Source organism: Phyllopteryx taeniolatus, chromosome 10, assembly GCF_024500385.1.
Source record: "Phyllopteryx taeniolatus isolate TA_2022b chromosome 10, UOR_Ptae_1.2, whole genome shotgun sequence".
In the NCBI taxonomy this organism is placed as follows: Eukaryota; Metazoa; Chordata; class Actinopteri; order Syngnathiformes; family Syngnathidae; genus Phyllopteryx; species Phyllopteryx taeniolatus.
In genome coordinates, this window is record NC_084511.1 from 25,807,878 (window position 1) to 25,825,671 (window position 17,794).

At 42.0% G+C, this 17,794-nt stretch overlaps 1 protein-coding gene across 8 annotated transcripts in view; it reads left to right on the top strand.

Annotated features, from left to right (window-relative positions):
• The window catches only part of LOC133484521 (LIM and calponin homology domains-containing protein 1-like), a 64,006-nt gene that overhangs the window by 28,456 nt on the left and 17,756 nt on the right, over positions 1 to 17,794 (top strand). For 6 of the 8 annotated variants that reach the window (XM_061787251.1, XM_061787247.1, XM_061787250.1 and 3 more), the window contains 9 exons: positions 37 to 143; positions 1,450 to 1,480; positions 3,484 to 3,594; positions 6,691 to 6,889; positions 10,296 to 10,557; positions 13,978 to 13,995; positions 14,726 to 14,855; positions 15,670 to 15,830; positions 16,720 to 17,191. In XM_061787251.1, the coding sequence (XP_061643235.1) occupies positions 37 to 143; positions 1,450 to 1,480; positions 3,484 to 3,594; positions 6,691 to 6,889; positions 10,296 to 10,557; positions 13,978 to 13,995; positions 14,726 to 14,855; positions 15,670 to 15,830; positions 16,720 to 17,191 (1,491 nt within the window). Of the gene's footprint in view, positions 1 to 36; positions 144 to 1,449; positions 1,481 to 3,483; positions 3,595 to 4,207; positions 4,299 to 6,690; positions 6,890 to 10,295; positions 10,558 to 13,977; positions 13,996 to 14,725; positions 14,856 to 15,669; positions 15,831 to 16,719; positions 17,192 to 17,794 lie in introns of those variants that run through there. The other 2 variants (XM_061787249.1, XM_061787254.1) reach the window with 2 other exon arrangements.

The window sequence follows — 17,794 nt, forward strand, 5'->3', positions numbered from 1 at the left end:
TTCAGCAGCTAACCTTTCAATGCCCGCCACATACAGGACAACCTGAGCGTGTTTCTGCGCGGATGTGAGGAGTTAGGACTGAAGGGCTCCCGGCTGTTCGACCCCGGAGACCTTCAAGACACGTCGACACGCCCCGCTGCCAAGTAAGTCTGACAGTTTGTTCGCCAACTTGCTACACTTTGTACAAGAACGTTTTACTCTGCCTGTAAAAGCAGCCATTTTAAAACGCCTGAGACAGGCGAACAAAACTAGCATCGGTGTCACGGTCCAGGGTCCTCCGGCCACCGTCCAACCTCTGAACACCCCAATCTAGTAAATAAAGACAGTATCTTGAATTGCTTTCATTTGTGATAGCGTCATCATCTGTCAGTCAGTATGGTGTTGTGTTTCCTCCTGGCAATCAGTCAGTTGGCTGCCAACACAAATAAGTCGGTGCGAGTCAACGGAAGATTGTGAGGAACAACGACTACATCTGTCACACGCAGTTTCAGTCAGCACACGCTACTCGCTGAGCCGTGCGTCCTGCTGCGGAGGCTGTTAACAAAAGCCTGTGTTTGTAGTAATCAATGTGCTGTCATCACGCACGTACAAGGTGTCATTCCGAGAAGACGTCCTGACATAACGGGGCAATGTTGAGGGTTCCCTATAAGAGCTGCCTGACTTGTTCTGTCAAGACGAGGAATTCTTCGGTCAACTTGTCAGCCGTTTTGTTTCTGATCGAGTTAACAAGGTTACTCTGTTGCGTTGACAATACAAACACCGATGGTGTATTCGGTCTTTGAGCTTTTTTCGCACCGTTTTTCTGTTTCCTCTTCCACATTTGTAGGATTATACAGGATGCCCAGGGGCTCCATGAAGGGGACATATGGAAAATGGACTCTAATCATCAGTGAAACACGATGGTGGCAGAATCATGCTTCGGGGTTGTTTTTCTTTAGCTGGAGCTGGGGCCTTTAGTCAAGGTGGAAGTAAATTGGGGAACAATACGAAATACTCAGTGTCCGCACAAAACAAAAAAAGCAAAACAGTGTCATGTAACCGACCTCCAAAACGCTAATTTCGGTCAACTTGATGTTGATTAGTCCCAGTCCTGCAGTTTCTGTTCACACCTTTTGCCTACTCTACTTGATTATCCTTAAAAAGTGTTTTTTGTAATGTATCCTAATGGACAAAACAAACTTAAAAATAGGACGTCAATGTCGTGTAGTTGTTTCCACTGGTTACATAAATGGTGTCATGACAGGAAGACCTTTTGGACATGGAAGAGGCAAGGTCACGCAGATTTTTGAGCCACTGTGGAATAAGATTTTTGTGATGTGACTCCTTCTGCTTGCTTTCGTTTTTTTTCACGTGGGTGGCTGCAACCTTCAATTCTTCTTATGCCAAATGTTTTATTCGATATGAAGTCACTTTCTCACTCTGTTCCTGTGTGTGTGTGATTCTTCACAGGCAGAGCGACTGCAGCCGAAAGCTAAAAAATGTAAGTGACTTATTTCAATTTTGAGACCATTTTTCCCTATTGGAAATAATAATAGATGTCAAACTGGCATCTTTGTCACTTTTTTAGGCAAAGTGGTAGGGGGAAAAAAAAGAAATCATATTTTACAGCAGTTTTTCTCAGTGACTTGAAATGAGTGATGATATTTGAAGTACTTCTTAAGGGTTAAAGGAAGATAAACATGCTTTTTGCGGGGCTGCTCCTTTCACTTTCATCAATAGAAAGCAAGGCCGGCTTCCTCCTCCCAAAGACGCGCTGCGTTTACCGCGCCGCGCCTGCACAAACACGACAAGGCGCAGACATTGTTTCCACCTTGAAAAGGGAGACAGGAACGCTCCCGCTAAAATGCGACAAGCTCCGGGAGCCCAAATGACTTCTTGGCAGCTGTTTGTAGAATTATTTAGAGCACGACAGAACACATTGTAAGACCTAGAGCAATGTACAATATCGTTAACGGTGCAAAAATGAACAAACAAACAAAAAAACATACGGGTTGGGATTGCTTGATAGGAGAGCTCACCGAGGCTTCATGTGCTCATTTTAATCGCACACCGCAATCAACACAGGAAACACAAAGATGACGGCTGTGTAATACAACAGATTCAAAGTTGAGGTCATCTTTGTTGGACAGTATTCTTAATCGTATTTGCCATCTTTTTCTTCGTTGGCATCTTTTTTGTCTTATTCTTCGTTGTCTTCTTTTTTCCTTGACATCTTTTTTCTTTTTTTTCTTTGTTGTCATCTTCTTTTTCTTCATTGTTTTTGCCTGTGGTCGTCTTTGTTGTTTACTTCTTGGTCGTCTTTGCAGTCTTGTACGTTGTCTCGATCTTTTTCTTCTTTGTTGTTTTTGTCCATTTCGTCCTCTTATTCTTGATTGTTGTCTTCATTTTCTTCGCTGTCATCGGCATCTAAGTCGTCATTGTCTTTGTCGTTTTCTTTGTACTCTTTGCCGTCGTCTTCATTTTTTGTCTTTGTGCTCTACAATTAGCGTTTTCTTTATTTATTGGAGTGAAATGCAACGGATGGAAGAAATCAAAATACAGCTGCGACTGTCAGAAACTAAATACGGTAATAACGACTGTTGCAAAATTTGAAACGGTGACACTAACCATTTGAAATGTGATCCGTTTTATCGGTAAACTGTTTCATATCTAGTGAGTTAAGACCGAGTGTTTTATTGTTGTTACATCTTAATATTAACATTAGTTATCTTATTTACTTGTACGACAGTAGAATATGAAAATTGTGCTTAAAAACTGACTGCTCATTGTTAGTTACTTATTACTTTAAAATAAGTGATTTAAAAAGTGAATTTTATTGAATTATTTTTTTTTTGCATTTTAAGTGATTCAAAAAAACTTTGTGACTTTTCCTGTGTTGTGTGACTAAAAGCATACGCACGTCTTTTCAGTTGATTTGCAGTTAGGCTTGAACATATTGCCTAAGAGTGCGTTAGTGCTATTTTGACAGGCAGAAACATAAACAAACTGTGTGACGGCAAGCTCAGTACGTCGTACTGGTTTTGTCTCGTCACATTGTTTTGTGCGTGCTTCTTTTCAAGCCACCATGTGTGTGTCTGTGTACTGTATACTTTTGAGGTGTGTGAGTGTCGAACACTCACACACCCCAATCGTGGTACAGTTTGGAGTTCGGCAAAATTTCCTGGAAAAGGGAAACAAGAAATGTCACACGGCTCAATGCAATAAATTTGTTTCCTGCATGTTTTTTGTTCTGTTTTTGGGCACTCTTTGTGAATTGACCTAAGATGCTGCCAATCCTTTTCGAAATAGGAAAGTATTACAATGATGGTCTGAAGGAACGATGTTGATGTGACAAGGGTCACCAATTGGTCGCGTTTTTGTTTTGTTTTTCGCTATTGGCAGCAGGGCTCAGGTCCCATCTGCAAATGACTGTACTAACTATACAACAAAGTCATCAAATCATTGACTTCAATTATGTCTGACTGTATTTTTGAATTGGCGCAGGTTCTAATCACCATCTACTGGCTGGGTCGGGCTGCCAACAGCTGTACCTCCTACAACGGGCCCACATTGGACCTGAGGGAGTTCGAGGGCCTACTTTCACAGATGCGAAAGGTTTTGATGCCTTTGATCAAATCTCGTTATTTTAAAGGGAAAATATGGGGCAGCACAGTGGACTTGTTTGTGGTTGGTTGGCCCCCGTCTGCCTCACAGTCGGGACGTCCTGAATTTGAATCTCAGTTCAGGTTCCCCTGTACCCCCAGTCGTCATTATTAAAAAAAAAAAAAAAAAAAAAAAAGCCATAGTCACAACCCCACAGTGGAGGGTGACGAGTGAGCAGTGGCTCATATGAGTAAGGCAAGACTGCACAAGCTGATTTTTAATTTATCATTGGGATTCATAACAAATAATCTTTGAAATGTCTCCTTTAGAACTTTGATTCTGTGGTACCAACAGCAGATAATTTGGGGCTTATTTGTCTTCGCTGCATAGGTTGTTGCATTACCTTGAGTTAAAATTCACCGCATAAAGTGCATTTTGTTAGTGACATGCTTTTGATTTATGTAACACATTATAACTAAGAATTGTGGCTGCACAATAAAAAGGGAAACAGATGTTTTGGTTTTTTAGCTATGCAAGACAGGAAAGGCCTTTCCCCACCTTCCATTAGCAGCGCGAGACATTTTTCAAGCAGACATGAGAGCCAACAAGTTTTTTTTTTTTTTAGAACAAATTAGAGCTGTTGTGGAGGTTTTGAAGGACGACATGGGACACTGGGCCGTTTAGAAATATTTTTCAAAGAAACGATGCTTGACCAGGTAACATTTAATTGCTTGATCTCTTTAGAAATAGTACAATGTAAAATCCTTATTGATCTGCCATAGTCCTTTCTGTACTCAGGTCGCTTCATGTATACTACATGTGTTATAACGTTTTGTTAGTACAAATATGTTAGCATTTTATCAGTTCTCACCAGAAATAGTAACTATCAGTTCTGCTGGCTAGAGGGCACATATAAAGAATTACCATACCAAAACAATTGTTTTCATATTTTTTGCGCAAATGTAAACATTCACAGGACCGAGGGGGAAAAGTAAATGAACCCTTGGATTTAACAACTGGTTGACCTTAACCTCAACCAAACGTTTTCTGGAGTTGCACAACGATCAGGAGAAATTTTGGACCATTCCTCTTGACAAAACTGTTGCAGTTCAGCAATATTCCTGTGATATCTCGTGTGAATAGCTCTCTTGAAGTCATGCCACAGCAACTGCATTGAGTTGAGGTCAAGACTTTATGTATAAACCTGTGTAGAAATATTATACAACCCCAATTCCATTGAAGTTGGGACGTTGTGTTAAACGTAAATAAAAACAGAATACAATGATTTGCAAATCATGTTCAACCTATATTTAATTGAATACACGACAAAGACAAGATATTTAATGTTCAAACTGATAAACTTGATTGTTTTTAGCAAATAATCATAAACCTATAATTTTATGGCTGCAACACGTTCCAAAAAGGCTGGGACAGGTGGCAAAAAAGAGTGAGAAAGTTGAGGAATGCTCATCAAACAGCTGTTTGGAACATCCCACAGGTGAACAGGCTCATTGGGAACAGGTGGGTCCCACTATTGGGTAGAAAAGGAGCTTCCCTGAATCGCTCAGTCATTCACAAGCAAAGATGGGGCGAGGGTCACCTCTTTGGGAACAAGTGCGTGAGAAAATAGTCCAACAGTTTAAGGACAATGTTCCTCAACGTACGATTTCATCATCTACAGTCCATAATATCATCAAAGGGTTCAGAGAATCTGGAGAAATCACTGCATGTAAGCGGCAAGGCCGAAAACCAACATTGAATGCCCGTGACCTTCGATCCCTCAGGCGGCACTGCATCAAAAACCGACATCAATGTGTAAATGATATCACCACGTGGAACACTTCAGAAAACCAATGTCAGTAAATACAGTTCAGCGCGAAGTGGAAAAGTGTTCTGTGCTCTGACGAGCAAATTGTGGACGTCGTGTCCACTGGGCCAAAGGGGAAAAGAACCATCCGGACTGTTATGGACGCAAAGTTCAAAAGCCAGCTTCTGTGATGGTACGGGGCTGTGTTAGTGCCAATGGCATGGGTAACTTACACATCTGTGAAGGCACCATTAATGCTGAAAGGTACATACAGGTTTTGGAGAAACATATGCTGCCATCCAAGCAACGTCTTTTTCATGGACGCCCCTGCTTATTTCAGCAAGACAATGCCAAACCACATTCGGCACGTGTTACAACAGCGTGGCTTCGTAGTAAAAGAGTGCGGGTACTAGACTGGCCTGCCTCCAGTCCAGACCTGTCTCCCATTGAAAATGTGTGGCGCATTATGAAGCGTAAAATACGACAACGGAGACCCCGGACTGTTGAACGGCTGAAGTTGTACATCAAACAAGAATGGGAAAGAATTCCACCTACAAAGCTTCACCAATTAGTGTCCTCATTTCCCAAACGTTTATTGAATGTTGTTAAAAGAAAAGGTGATGTCACACAGTGGTAAACATGACCCTGTCCCAGCTTTTTGGGAACCTGTTGCAGCCATCAAATTCTTATTTGCTAAAAACAATCAAGTTTATCAGTTTGAACATTAAATATCTTGTCTTTGTAGTGTATTCAATTACATATAGGTTGAACATGATTTGCAAATCATTGTATTCTGTTTTTATCTATATTTAACACATCTCAACTTCATTTGAATTGGGGTTGTATATTATTAATAAATACAATAACAATTGTGTAGTATTTATTTATTTGTTGTTGTGATTTGATTTGATGACAAATGCATGCAAAAATGTAATAAATTCCAAAGGGTTCACAAACCTTTTCCTCCCACTGTTTATTGCAATTTGTTTGCATAACAATAGGTAGATCAGTTCTCTTAAGAGCTAGTCCCTGATTCCATGGTATGATGTAAAATCCTCATCTACCCAAGGACTTCAGTACCAACTAAAATCCTTATCGATCTACCTGAAAACATTCCTATACTCGGGTTACTATTTTGCTTTGTATAAGCATTCCAACTGTTAGCGTAGCACTTTAGAACTTTAGCACCTGTCCACTGAGGCCCAAGAAATTCTCTAATTAATATTAAGGGTCCACGTGGGTCGTTATCCTGCTACCTGTCACCATTCCCATCCCTAAATCTTTGTCCTTGCACGTTTTAGGAGGCGGAGGAGGCAGAAAGCCCCCAACGCAGCATCCGGGACAGCGGGTACATTGACTGCTGGGACTCGGAGCGGAGCGACTCACTTTCCCCGCCTCGTCATTGCCGCGAGGACTCCTTCGACAGCCTGGACTCGTTCGGCTTCCGCTCGCAACAGACGCCGTCGCCGGATGTGCTGGTGGCGCGCGGCAGCAGCGACGGTAAGAACCCGTACAACCCGCAAAACCTCAGAATTAATGCAATTTGACAGGCAGCTGTTGCGTATCATTTTAGCAGTGGTGGGTGACTCGAGTCTCATGACTTGACTTGAGTCAGACTTAAGTCGCCAGTTGGGACTTGCTTGGTCAAAACCTATGACTCAATTTGACTTTGACTTTGACAATTCATCAGATTCGACCTGACTTAGACTTGAACAACATGTCCTGACAAGTTTGACATTTTTTTGCATGAAAATGCATTTTCAAGATATAGCAATACAGTACAGACTTGAGACTTACTTATGACTTGCACATATGTGAATAAATCCCACCTCTGCAGTTTTGGAACCGAGCGCAAACTCTTTTGAAAGGTGCACGCATACAGTACCTTTGTGCTTTTACAGCTGCGCTACCGTTGTGTGGCCCGTTTTTCTGCATTGTATGTTATTGCAGGATAACGCCCAGCTAAATAAAAAGGCTGTTTGAATCATTTCATGTTTTTTTGGTTTTTATTTTTAAATAGAAGTTGATTTAAGATTTTTGTTTTCACTCTTGCCGCACAAGCATGTAAAGTTAACACAGGCCATGTCGTATGTCAGGTAATTTAAGGCATTTAAATGTAATTTATGGAATCAAATTATCACAGCGGCAACATATACACATAAACACATACAAGCAATAAAGTACAAGTAGATACAAAGATCAATATTGAGGAGGGATTACATCTGGTCGCTACTTTGCAGATTTCCATCTATCCTGGGGGGTTCTGGAACGAAGCCCCTGCAAAAAGCAAGGGACTACTGTAAAATATATTTACATATAATTAAAATCAAGACTATGTTGCATGTTGGTACATGGTAAGTAATACAAATTATGCTACAGTAATATTTCTAGTGCAAAGTGGGAAGTACAGTATTATTGACTGTGACGTATAATAACATTGATGCATTACAGTACATAATGGGTGTATTATAATTGGAAAAATCCATTTCCGGATGTATTGTTATCATGTGCTACCGTAGATACCCTTCTGTCAAAGCATCACACAAAAGAAGTCAATGAAAAATCTTTTAGATGCTCTTTAAGCTGCACTCAGACAAAATTTACCGACATCTTGCATGGGTTTAACATTTGTGACATATGCCCCCCCCCCCCCCCCCCCCCCCCCCATGTTTTGACCACTGTAGCTTTTCACAAAGGAGCATACATTTATAGCGGCAATGACCAACAAGGCTGCTTAAGCAGTGCCATGAAATATATCTGGAATCTAACAAGTCGAAAGAAAAACTAATTCACACCCACCATTACTATGCTTTCTTCTTTGCCTCCATCACTCCGCCAACACATTGCCCAACGACGTATACGCGCCCACCTTCAATGGAAAGCGGCCAACTTGCTACCCTCGGAGAATGAATTAGGAGCCAAGTTGAATGCAATCATTACTGGAATACTTTGAACCTTGAAAATGACGAACAACAACGCGACGCATTATTTAGGCTTTACACGATCGGGATTTATGGAGCCGATCACCGACTAGTGGGTTTAAATAAATCCTTCAGCGATACCATCACAAGATGAAGCTATGTATCTGTTATCTGTTTCATCAATGTGGGTCCAAGATGAAAGCCAGGAGGCCGAAGCAGTTTTGCCCTCCCTCGTCCTGACTTTTGCATCAAAGCTCCTGCACAATTGGGCTCTGTAAAGCGACCTCACCCCGACGGCAATCAAGAGCACCGAAAGAAAAGTTGAATTCAATCTGACCGAGACGTTCTATCTCCAGTGTAGTTACTTGATAGTGTTTATGAATGAGACACTTTGTGCTCATAATGCTTTTCTTTGCAAAGAATCCATCAAGAGCTGTTACTTTTCGAAAATATTATCCTGACATCACCCAATGCCAAGGTTCTTCGACATTATATTGACTTGTTCTTCTACTGGATCTAATCTGCTCGATGGTCTGGTTTGATAGTCCAGCAGTACATGTGGTGAACATCTTGGGGAGGAATTTCTGGAGACCTTGAGTAAAGCAGGTATCCAATACCTGGCGATTGTGCACATTCAGACATGCGCTACTAAACCAGGCAGCAGTGAGCACACACTGCAGGAATGGTGAACACCACATCCTCATCGCGCCTCTGCTCCGTGTTTACGCTGGGGATTATTATGTAACATGGAGGATTTTTTTTTTTTTTTTTTTTTTTTTTTTTTACACCAAGGACCGAAGTCCTCCTGCCAATCCAGGTGTCACCTGGTTTATTGACATGTCATAAAGTGAGCTGAAGACTGAAACACTGAAAATTCAAATCATATTCTTTGGGCAGGAGTTCGGAAGATGCACGTAATAATGTGATTTATGTCTCTTGTAAACAGACACAGTGATGATTTGGTATCCCTGGAAAACGTTTGAGGCGTCTTGTTTTGTTGGATTAAATGTTGTCATCTGCTGCAGAGACTTTTATTTGGACCATGTTCACGTTTGATGGGTTTAAAAGGGTTTTGGAGATTGACACATGGGCCAAAAATGTGGTTCCCCTTTGAAGTTATGATGATTTTTTTCTCCCAAAATTACGTTGTACATATGAAACTGCAATTTTGAGCTAATACGTGTTTTGAATTTACAGTACTGACTAACAGAAAATGTACTGTAGGCTAATTGTACATTTTCTGGGTGGGAAGGCACTCAAGAGACCTAACTAGTTTGTATACAAACACTAAAAAGTACACTTTCCCATTGTATGTCAAACTTGAAGGGGAAACCAGCGCATGTGCATTTAGAAAATCATCTGATAATGTGTGTGTGTGTGGGGGGGGGGGAATTGATGATGAATTTGTGCTGGCCTTTACCAATAACATTTGTTTTGCAGTAACCACTTGTTTATGTACTGAACTCACTTAAAATGCATCATTTTAACCCCCTCGTGACCAGAAGTGGTCCTGAAGTAGAAGTACAGATACAATTTAAAAATAGACTTTGGTAAAAGTCGAAGTACTCTTTTGACTCCTGTACTTAAGTAAATTTTAAAAAGTACAGGCTGTAATAAGAAAAAGCCATTTTGATTATGGACTTGAAGCACAGAAAATAGCTCTCTTTTTATTGCATAGTTTATCCACTTTAATGCATATTATCATCTCACAAATGTGAATAACAGACAACAATAACCTGAGTAAACCTAAAATGGAGTACAGATATCTGTTTTCAAATTTTGGGAGATTATAAGAGAAATAGAAAATGGATGGATGGATGGGAGTAAATGTTAAAAAAAAAATCAGCAAGAAAAATAAATACTCGAGTAAAGGACAGATCCTGACAATCTATTTACTGTAAGTACAGTAGCTGTAACAAAGTATTTGTGCATCATTACTTTCCACTGCTGTTAATGACTATATCTTCTCCTGCGTCCCCCAACAGGCCACGGCAGTGACTCCGAGTCGGACGGCCCGCCGCTCCGGAAAACTCCAGACATCCACAAGGACGACATGTTGACCCGCCGCACCTCGGTGAGCGAGCCGCGCACCGCCATGCCCTTCAACCAGTATCTGCCCAACAAGTGCAACCAGAGCAGCTACGTACCGACGCCGCTGTGCAAGAAGAAGACCTGCGACAAGGAGGACGGTGAGCGCAAGAGCTGGAGTACGGCCACCTCGCCAGTAGGGGGAGAAAGACCTTTGAGGTGGGTGCAGACATATTATGGGTTTTTCAAAAAGATAAATACAGTGAACTTTCACTGAGCGCCCATTTTCGCTTTTTTTCTGTGGAACCTATGCTCAGCTATTTGCTGAAAAATTCACCCATTTGCGTTTCTTTCGGCTCTTTCTAATAATTCTCCAAGGCTGTGTTCACACTGTAGGTCAATTCAGATTTTTTTTCATTTTTTTTTACCCCAATGTGACATTGTATCCCCCCCCCCCCCCCCGTGTCAATGTTAACAGTATACAATTCCGACTTTTTTTTTTTTTTTTTTTTTTTTTTCCTCTTCTCCCTCTCCATTTCTGACTCAGATATGTATGAGATGCGATTGCAGTATGGATGCACAGGTCATGCTCACCCGACATATTCGTCAGCTGAAGGTGACAAATGTCACAAATGTTCAACAGCACAGACAGGCGCGCGAAGCAATAGTGGACGAAGGTGCAGAAACTCACTCTTCCCAGTGATGCAAGAACGTTTGTTATGAGCAATCTTATTGAAATCTCCAGGAGTTTCATCTGCCGTCCTACCGCCCCCCCCCCCACCCCCCCCGTTTTTCCCTTCTCTGTCTGTAGAACAGATGGTACCGATTCTTTGTCATCAGCAATTCAAGGGAGTTGAAAACTAATCTGCAGCGGAGATCTGACTTGTATATATCGGATCTTGGATGTTTCCTTTGAAATGAGCTGCCGCTTGCATTCTTAACAGCGCCGTGTGTACGTTAGCGCTGCCAAGATAGAATAAAACTTGTCATGCAGTTGTATCACGTCAAGCAAATCCGTGTCATTTTCCATCAAGGCTGTGTGGGGAGCCCTCTCGGCTTATTAGAAATGACAAAAATATGTATCTTTACAACAGACACAGTTGAGGAATTCACATTCCTCAACAGTCTTATCTAGAGCAGTTCATAAACACGCTTTCTTGAAAGGAGAAATATTGTTTTGTTTTCTCAATTTAAAACAGTTCCCAGGTGCCGTAGTATAATTTGTAATGTGCCCGATGACAGCTGGGTGGCTGTCTAAAAGGTCGCGAACAGCAAAGCTGACACAAGCTTGCCATGCAGACAGAGAAAACTGTGGCTTGTATTTTCACTCTTGGAGGCAGCACTTCATCACCAAGCCACGAATAACACCTTGTCAACTTGTGTATTAGAAACGTGAATGGCGCGTGAAGCAGACATGTCGCAAACACACAGCCGAACATTCACGTATGTGCCGCTTATTAAAAGCTAACGCCCATCTGTGAATCCAACAAGGCCAAATGCAGCTCTGCTTAGCTTTTTGCTTTGACATGAAAGTGTGAGCGTCGCTTGCAAGTGGCAGATCTAAGCTCAGGGTCGTCACAATGGCTCCACAATATTTAGGCTTCTCTCCTTTTTTTGTGTAATAGTTCTTTTCATATGGTTTCAAACCCCGCTTTCACTTTACATTCCGTGTGTTCTGATGATACAAATCTATATATAGTATTGTTACGGTAATCACAGCATAACAGGCATGGACTGAGACTACGGTACGCACAGAAACGGGAACGGGATGAAAGGAAATGAGCTCTGCTTCCTTCCCTGCCGGAGCTGCACAGCTGCACTGCTTGCCTGCCGAACAAACTTCCTGGAGGATTTACGGTCGGAATTCCAATGTGAACTGCTTCCTCCAAGGCATCGTTTTGGGAGGGTTTTAAATGATACATACGCCAAGCCGCCAAATTGCACGTTTGTCCAATATTGTATAGATCAAGAGTTCGCAAACATTTTACACCAAGTACCACCTCAAAAATGACGTAGTATCACCATACTGACCAATATTAAAATATAGTAAAGTAACATCTTCTTTTCCTTTGGGCTTGTCCCGTGCGGGGTCGCCACAGCGCGTCATCCTTTTCCATGGAAGCCTATCTCCTGCATCCTCCTCTCGAACGCCAACTGCCCTCATGTCTTCCCTCACGACCTCCATCAACCTTCTCTTTGCTCTTCCTCTCGCTCTCTTGCCTGGCAGCTCCATCCTCATCATCCTTCTACCAATATACTCCCTCTCTCGCCTCTGGACGTGTCCAAACCATTGAAGTCTGCTCTCTCTAACTTTGTCTCCAAAACATCGAACCTCGGCTGTCCCTCCGATGAGCTCATTTCTAATTTTATCCAACCTGGTCACTCCGAGAGCGAACCTCAACATCTTCGTTGCCGCCACCTCCAGCTCTGCTTCCTGTCGTCTCTTCAGTGCCACTGTCTCGAATGCGCACATCGTGGCTGGCCTCACCACTGTTTTATAAACTTTGCCCTTCATTCTAGCAGAGACTCTTCTGTCACATGACACACCTCACACCTTCCTCCAACCGTTCCAACCCGCTTGGAGTCGTTTCTTCACTTCCTGACCACACTCACCATTGCTCTGGGCGGTTGACCCCAAGTATTTCAAGTCCTCCACCCTTGCTATCTCGTCTTCATTGGAATTGGGGGTTGTATATTTATGCCACTGTAACTTTACGCAGAGTATGTTTTTAAAATGTATAACACATAAGTTGGAAAAAAAAAAAAAAATGTTCATTTTTTTTTAAAAATAGTTGTTGAAGATGAAATGCCAATGTATTGTACTTATGTTAAATACAAGTGAACTGTACTATTATAAAAAAGGATATTCCATCAAAAAAACATTTTCAAAACGCTGCATGCATAGCTGCAAGATTCATTCTAAAATGTTCAAAAGTATTTTGATTTAAATGCTATAAAATTGTATTTGTATCTAATTCAGTGATTCTTTCGCGTACAACAAGTAGTATTCATACCAAACTCTCAGAGAATCACTGATATCGATCAATGTATTGCCAACACAAATAGGCCCACAACTTAGCCAAGCATTGAATTATTTGCTGCTTATAAGATGGTAACGCTGTTAACGTACGCTAATCTGCGCTAGCACTGCAGCTCTGTTTACCTTTTGGCTTTTAGTCCTTCCTCTGCTTTAAAACTGCAGGTATTGGGTATGCTGTATTATGCGAATTTGCCGAATTGTCACATCCCAGTTAGGTGACATTGAGAAGGACTCGCTCACAGACACGTTTTCAGATACGGCCAGCTGACAAAAGATTTGTTTCACATTCGATGGGTGGGCAGGCACTCCAGAAACCCATCTTATTTGTATTGAAAAAGTACATTTACCATAATATATGTCCCCTTTAAATCAAACATTTCTGACCTTTTTGCTTAGATGTATGAGCTGGTGGTTTGCAACCGCAGCAGTTACCTTTTGGATAAGACTGTCCCCTTTTGAATGTTTGGAGCAACATCATTCAGCCCCCTAAATTTGATACGCAAACCATTTTGTGTCACTTTCCCCTCCGCTAACATTCAATAATCCACATTTGTGTTTGTCTGTTGTTTGTCTCTCCATGCTCTCACGCGTCCTGCCAGCGTGTCACATGACCCACAGTAAGTCATCCAATTGCCGCGTGGGAAAATCTGCCAGCCCTTTTCATTAAACTAATGCACTGTGTCAGTCGTACGCAAGGAGAGTGCTGCCAAAATAGCATCCGTTCCATACAGTGATTGTATTGTCAATAGTCAATTTGCATTTTCCTCCCCTTGAAAAGTACCGCCTATGCTAATAGGTGTATTACATAACAAGAAAAGTAGAAAAAAATCTTTAATAATGACCTTGAAACGTTCATATTTCAAAAAGAGTCGCATCTCGCAAAGTGGAATAAATGCTTTTTGCAAGGTTATTTTGTCTGGCTCCTCACAACAATATGAGAAATACAAATATTACATATCAGTTATCTATGCACAAATAATTTTACTAGCGGATGCTATCAGAAATAGCTTGTTGCCACCGCGGTGTAATACCGCGATTGGAGTGAAATATGACACCCGATTTAGTGCAGCACTGGTCCTACAATAAGACTTTTCATTATGTCAGAGGTTTTAAAGCCAGAAGTGGCTCAAAATTAGACGGAGGCGGCCACCTCCAAATTTGATATGTGGCGAAAAACTTACTTTGCAATGTTTTTAAAGTGCATCGCATGTCTTCCATTCCCTGATAACAACATAAAACATCACGCGTGGAGTGTCTGAAGTAATGGCAAATCCACATATTTTTGCAGCATGTTTATTTTCTGCCATTTCTCTCTCTCTCTCTCTCTCTTTCTCGTGTCCTCTGCAGGAGTGTGAGCCTGATCGACATGCGCAGCGAGGACGCCGCCGCCATCTTGCCGCCTCACAGTCACGTGCGTCACGAGCTGATGCACAATCAGTACAACCAGATGAAGGAAGAGGACAGTCACTGGCAGGATGTGAGCGATCCGGCTTCATTTGTTGTTTATTCATAGTTGTGTTATCGTCTGCGTCCCTTCGTGGAGAAAAACTCAAGTATTGGGACATCTGGCTTTTACACATACAGTTGTTGCCCCCAGCTATGCAGCTTGACTTGATTCCAAGGCAGCTATATAGGGACTCTACTCCTTGATTGATTGATTCATTCATTTAAGCAAACAATGCAGGCAAGTGCAACAGTAACAGTCAATAAATAATCTATAAAATAAAAAAAAAGAAAGGTGTACTAACATGTAACACCTTTTTTTATTTTTTTTATTTTTCAGTCGTTTTAGAATATTGCCGACAAGTGCAACAGTAACAGTTTAAGCCCTCTGAATTATTATGCTATATTTGTTTTTAAGTGAAATATCAATAGTTTTCTTTGTAGGAAATAAACGATACCAACAAGTGTAGCACTTTGAACGGTCTGAATCAATATGCTGTGAATTAGAAAATGAATCTTCACTGATTTCTTTTTAGCAAAGTGCAACATCAATCGTCTTCTTTTTAGAAAATGAAGAGTTGGCGCTTACAGTTGAAACATTCTGAATTATTATGCTATAAAAACACTCGTGGTGTTTGTTTCATTTTCTTTTCCATGTTGTCATGTCGCATTAGCGTGACGCTATTTCAAATGGGTTAACAAGTTTGACGTACCGCCAAGATCTTATCAGTAGCCTTGACACCTGCTAGCCAGAAACTGAGCTGAACTAACTGCATTTGTTTCTCAATATAAATAAATACATGTGCCGTTACAGCCCCAATAACAGTTGTCATTTGTGTGTGTGGCAGGACCTGGCCCGGTGGAAAAGTCGTCGGCGCAGCATCTCGCAGGACCTGATCAAGAAGGAGGAGGAGAGGAAGTTGATGGAGCAGCTGATGACCGGAGGAGGGCAGTGCATCTCCCAGAGGAGGAGAAGCATCAAGACCTACAGGGAGATCGTGGAGGACAAGTAGGTCCAACTCTCAGCTGGCGACGCATCGCAAATGGAGAACATTAGTATTAACATATGTTGACCGTTCAAATATTATGCGTTAAAAGCAGTAGCACGCGCTTTAAACAACTCAAATGATGAACATGGCTTATAATGAATGGGGAACTCAATCACTACTATGTCAAATGTTAAAACACAACATATACAAAAAAAAAAACACTCTGCTCGATCAACCAACGGGAATTGGAGCGAGTCAGAAGCTAAAGTTATTGATTGATTCATCAACATCTAATTGATTATCAAATTATTCAGCAACTATTTTGATAATCGATGAATCGTTTAGTTAAATAGACAAAGATAAATTGATAAACATGTTTTTATATTTTCTGACACGTTATAGAGCAAACCAGTAACCGAATCATAATCGATTCATGTTGGTGCATTTTCTGAACTTGCAGTTTGAAATAATGTCCCGCTTTTGCATAAAGGGATGGAAATTTGAAAAACATTTTTTTTTTTTATCCATTTGTCAATGTATCAAAAAATAACAATCGACAGATTAATCGATTTTCAAAATAATCATTAGTTGCAACTTGCAGCCCTAAAGTTCATGCTCCTCGTCCAATAGATGCACTCAAATCAGCTAGCCAATGGACTTGAATCTCAATCCACATATTTTGTTCACAAAAAGTTGCCACTAATACTAATACAGTCTTATCAAGCAAACGTCAATGGGAGCCGGAGAGAAGCTAACGGTTAGTTTCTATCGGCCTAACCTAAGAGTCTACATATTTGCTCAGTGCTCCTCCTCATCAAACAGCACAAACAGATCAGTCACTGAAGATCCAAAGTCAAAATCCTTTGTTAAGAAAAAGCTGCTTTCCCCTTTGGCTGGTTCTCTCCACAGGGAACGCCGCGAGGAGGAGCTGCGGGCAGCTTACCGGAGAGCCAAAACTCCTGAGGAGGCGTCCTCCATCCTTCAGCATTATGCCCAGCGCTTCTCCATCAGTGAGACTGTTATGGAGCGCCTGCAGCTCCCCAAGGTTCTAGACCGCAGCATCTCAGCCGACCCGTCCTTCTCTGGCTTTCCCGCTTCCCTCTCGCCCTCGCCGATCACCCCTGAGCCGTGGGAAAACGACCCCGACGGGCCCCTGAAGTATCTGCGGCAGCAGTCGGCCCCAGCCCCCAGGTTCACATCCACGCTTGAAACACAAATCGACGAGTGGCCCAGAGACTCACCGCCGCACCGGCCGCAGATCCGTTCGCGCTCGTCAGAGCCCCCGTCCAACCGGGCGCTATCACCCAAGCCACTGCCTTTGCTGATGCCCAAGCCTTACTTCCAGTCCTGGCCTGCCACGCCGGAACCCTGGCCCAGCAAGGTCAGTTTGATAGTTTTTTTGTTTTTGTTTTTTCTTCTTAATCCGGAAGAGTAACAAAGCATATTTTATATACTTTTTTGCCTTGGTGAATTCTGCTTCACAATGACCGTAAGACCTCACATTGAAGCTATGAACCCTTGGCTGTCCCAAACCAAAAGACAGCGTCATAGCACCAAGGAGCGATCAGAGCAAAACTTATTTATCTATCAAATATTAATGACCCGCAACCATAGTGAGAATCCGCAGTATGTAAAATGGATGGATGCATGGAAATATTAATGAATATTAATCTGGATGTCTCAAATGCCATGCGGAAAAGACCACCTAGAATAGCTTGGTAAAGGGCATTCTGGGCATTTTCAACTCAAATTATCTTGCAAATCCAATAAGAAGACATTACCATCCATCCATCCATCCATCCATCCATTTTCTACCGCTTATCCGAGGTCGGGTCACGGGGGCAGTAGCTTTAGCAGGGACGCCCAGACTTCCCTCTCCCCAGCCACGACATCCGGCTCTTCCAGGGGGATCCCGAGGCGTTCCAGAGGCCAGCCAAAGGATGTAGTCTCTCTAGCGTGTCCTGGGTCGTCCCCGGGATTTCCT